At 45.5% G+C, this 4,385-nt stretch overlaps 1 protein-coding gene across 13 annotated transcripts in view; it reads left to right on the top strand.

Moving 5' to 3' along the window:
* The window catches only part of LOC116850066 (serine/threonine-protein kinase mig-15), a 36,516-nt gene extending 33,390 nt beyond the window's left edge, over positions 1-3,126 (top strand). For 11 of the 13 annotated variants that reach the window (XM_032827895.1, XM_032827894.1, XM_032827888.1 and 8 more), the window contains 5 exons: positions 787-1,000; positions 1,074-1,294; positions 1,399-1,716; positions 1,810-2,109; positions 2,261-3,126. In XM_032827895.1, coding sequence (XP_032683786.1) covers positions 787-1,000; positions 1,074-1,294; positions 1,399-1,716; positions 1,810-2,109; positions 2,261-2,344 — 1,137 coding nt within the window. In that variant the 3' untranslated portion in view covers positions 2,345-3,126. The remainder of the gene's footprint in view (positions 1-786; positions 1,001-1,073; positions 1,295-1,398; positions 1,717-1,809; positions 2,110-2,260) is intronic. The other 2 variants (XM_032827889.1, XM_032827897.1) reach the window with 1 other exon arrangement.
* The last annotated feature ends 1,259 nt before the right edge of the window (positions 3,127-4,385 follow it).

The raw sequence follows: 4,385 nt of genomic DNA, 5'->3' as shown, positions 1-4,385 counted from the left end.
AAAAAAAAAAAAAAAAAAAAAAAAAAAAACTTGATTCTCTCCTTGGTGTCTCGCGCGAGATCAACGAGATCTCCCTCTAACACGTCGACACGCGACCATCGCGTTACTTTTCGTTCTCACATATCTCTCTCTTCCTTCTGCTGTCCCCCTTTTCTCTGGGTTTTTGTTTCCCGCTCGTGGAGCACGCGCGCGCCTTTAGGAGACGTGTGAATCTCGCCCCCCTTCGTCTCCTAATTCCCGTCGAGTGCATATTCGGGAATAACGGAAGGCGTAACAAGCTAATGTAGTCGTGTGCGGGTGTGATTAAAACCGCTGAGTTGGTTGGTTTGAGATTTGCTTGATCCTCTCATAACGCATCCCTTCGACTGTACATGGGTTACGTGAAAATATTTGTTATCCCCTTCACACCTTTACGTTTACACACCGTTACTCTGCGTAACAATAGCTTTTAATTTGCGATCGAAGTACACTTGTTTGTGGAACAATGCTACCATGTAGATAGCGCATATTTGACTCGGCTGATTTGTCTTCTCTCTCTCTTGGTTTCTACCTCGTTTTATCCTTGTGCATGTTGTTCTCGCTGTTAAAAAACCTTGCGCGACTCTGTATCTCTCCACTGATTGTGTTTGCGGTAATTGAGTTGAAAATGGACTTTTGCTAGTGCAGTTTTTCTTTACTCTCTCTACGTACGGAATAGTAATCTTTCTTCCTAGAGCTTTGAAGCGGCATCCCGTGACGTGTTTCGCTCTGGAGTCCCTCAAAACGGCAAAGTCGTCTCTGTTGCAGTATCGACAAGCGGTTAAGTCACCTCCCCCGTTTGCGCTCCAACAGAAGCAGAGGTCTTTCTTGACTTTCGGATTCGGGGCCGGCCCGGCGAGGAGAGAGTCGCACGTGAACGTTAACGTGACTCCGACCAGCCACGATTTAGCGTCGGACACGCCCGAGATACGCAAATACAAGAAGCGTTTCAACAGCGAGATACTCTGTGCCGCATTGTGGGGTGAATACAGCTGTCAAGAAATAAACGCGCAAACGGACTTGGATATTTATTCATTCGGTCTTTTTATTTGCAGGAGTCAATCTGTTAATCGGCACCGAGAACGGCCTGATGTTATTAGACAGGAGCGGGCAAGGTAAGGTTTACCAATTAATCAGCAGAAGACGCTTTCAACAGATGGAGGTACTCGAGGGCCAGAATATTCTTGTGACGATCAGCGGCAAGAAAAATCGGGTACGCGTCTATTACCTCTCCTGGCTGAAGAGCAAGATCCTGCGTACGGATGGCCACAGCGACGTAAGTTGCTCTTCGCGTATCGTAAAGCTCTCTCTCCTCTCTTTGTGAAGGCGCGTTTATCGTACTTATCTCTTTATTGAGCGTATCGTTATTTATATTCGCAGCAAGTCGAACGGCGCAACGGTTGGATTAACGTGGGCGATCTGCAGGGTGCTGTGCATTTTAAGATAGTGAAATACGAGAGGATAAAGTTCCTCGTGATCGCGCTGAAAGATTCCATAGAGATTTACGCGTGGGCGCCGAAGCCGTATCACAAATTTATGGCTTTTAAGTCTTTCGGCGAGCTCGCGCACAGGCCGCTCTTGGTCGATCTTACGGTCGAGGAGGGTACAAGGTTAAAGGTGATTTACGGTAGTGCAGACGGCTTTCACGCGGTCGACTTGGACTCCGCCACGGTTTACGACATATATCTACCGAAACATGTAAGACAGGGACATTGAATTCATACTCTCACCTCCTTCGAACGTTACATTATAGAACACGTATTAATCTCTTGCACTTTCCCGACCTTTCAGACTCAAGGTCCCATTTGCCCGCATTGTATAGTGGCGTTACCAAACAGCAATGGCATGCAGTTGCTCCTCTGCTACGATAACGAGGGCGTATACGTAAATACGTACGGTAGGGTCTCGAAGACGATGGTCCTTCAATGGGGTGAGATGCCCACCAGCGTCGCGTATATCGGTACGGGACAAATTATGGGCTGGGGAAACAAGGCGATCGAGATTAGAAGTGTCGAAAGCGGCCACCTCGACGGTGTCTTCATGCACAAGAAGGCTCAACGGCTCAAGTTCCTCTGCGAACGTAACGATAAGGTACGCGCTTCGAATAGCATCGTCATCACCTTACTCCGCTTCGTTTTAGATGCGGTTCTTATACACTTTCATTTTTTATCTATATGTACTTTTACATGAAAAGGATCGTGCTTGAAAGGATTACGTTCTTAGCGCACTTTGCTCTTCCTAGGTATTCTTCTCGTCGGCGAAGGGCGGTAGTTCGTGCCAGATTTACTTCATGACTCTAAACAAACCGGGCATGGCCAACTGGTGATCCCGAATGAGGCCGAATCTGGCCCCATCACGATTACCTACGCGAACACAACCGTCGCACCACAACCCTCCACGTGTATCGGGATACACAGCGTCAGCGCGCACACTCACCGCTCGTTCTTCACTGCCAGGATCCAGCGCCTTGGAGACCAGGAAGTGCGTGCATCGTATCCACAATCCTTATCAATATCACCAACTACAACAGCAGCAGCAGTATCATCATTATCAACATCAGCAACATCAATATCGTCAGCATCGTTATCATTATTCACGTAATCTTTCGTACAGTTACGACTATGAGGAAGACGAAGAGTACGATGACAGATTCCAACGGTACTCTCGGCTGCCTCACCTGCGAAGCGCACCTGGGACGTTAACGTTTGTGAATCTACTCGTCAAAAGATTTCTCTGTTTTCTCACTTGCTCGCCCTGCGGACTGCGCGGCGCGGCCTAAACGTGCTGAAAAGCAGAGAGCGGATTCCCCTTCGGGAAGCGCGCACGGCGAATTACATTGCACGCTGGTAAATCGTATTACAAAAGTATTCTCTATACATGTATTATTTCTCTCTTTTCATTTTTAACATAAATTTATCGCTTTAATTATACTACACTCTCTACCGATAAGTCTGTTTGGTATGTACACGTAAACTCTTAATTCCCGAAGGAACCCTAATGTTACGACAGAACAAAGTGTATTTTACTGCGTCTGATCGAATAGGTAATGACATAAGAGTGTTTTATACGGTGAATAATTTAGAACGACGTAATAAAGCATAAACTTTATTTGTGCTGATCTTTCTAGTATGCGAGAGAGTAGAAGATAGTCGTAAGGACAGTGCTGACGAATTACCAGTGACGCATAACCAGTCGATCGTATCGCGCAACGACTATTTCCAGTATATGGAGACTCGTGCAATATTCGGCGAATTGGCCTGTATAACAGGCAGACCTGCGAGAGATTGGGGAACAGAGAGAGGAGGAAAAAGGGAGACTTTCCTTGCCGTCAATCGAGACAAGGAAACGCTCTGGTAATCGAATCACGTGTGTCGTCGAAGAAAATCACGAGGAAATGAAAGAACAAGAAGCCTGCGGCGCTGTCCACGCTCGTGATTTTTCTCCGGCGACGTAGTTTGTTAATTTTTTTCAGTGAGAGGTATTCCGTTGCGGTCTCGATCCGCGTTAGCGACGAGTAGCGACGACGATTTTAGTGAGAACGAAAGAGAAAAACGTAACTAGGCAAACGAACGTGTCAGGCCGAGGCGCACCACCGATAAGACGAAGACGACACATCGTGACGTACGACGCGATATCATGATAAAAGTTAGTACTAAGCGAGAGTAATTACTAATGTTAATTAATTGTATAGCTATAGCAGGTGGGGGATTCTTTCCGCCGTGGCTCACGCGGTCAAGTGCGAAAGCGATGACGACGACGACGACGACGATGTGAGTCGAAGGTGACGCGGTAGAGGCATTGTGTGGACGAATCGCATTTTTACAAAAAAAAAGAAAATAGATTAATTATATACCCGTAGGGATTTCGTGACACACGGTGTGACGAGACTACGTGTAGCTGAGTTTCTGTTTCTCCACGGTATCTTCGAGTGAACTTTTTCTTTACGTTTGATACGCGTTCTTGTATTTTAGAACATATATACACGGAAGGGGAATGCCTTTTTCTCTTGTGGATCAAAAGTATGTCCAAGTTGCGCGTGAGAAGGGAGACAAGGACTAAAAGTCCTCTGTGCGCATGCACTGAAATTGTAGAGTATAGAAACCGTCGAAACTGTTGGCCGGCAACGATTTAGATGCGTGTGTGCAGAAGTCGGTTAGTCCAAGTTTTTCTCTCTCTCCTTTCTCTCCTCCACCTTCGTCTCTCACAATCTTTTATTTTTTCACGCAACTTGAACACACTCTTTCAGTGCCCGTATTTCTCTTCTATGTATATATATACATATACATATATATATATATATATATATATATATATATATATATATATATATATATATATATATATATATATATATATATATATATATA

This window comes from Odontomachus brunneus, unplaced genomic scaffold (genome assembly GCF_010583005.1).
Source record: "Odontomachus brunneus isolate Ranch 3 - 2012 unplaced genomic scaffold, Obru_v1 Obru_scaffold_134, whole genome shotgun sequence".
Lineage (NCBI taxonomy): Eukaryota > Metazoa > Arthropoda > Insecta > Hymenoptera > Formicidae > Odontomachus > Odontomachus brunneus.
This window is presented reverse-complemented; position numbering and strand designations above follow the sequence as displayed.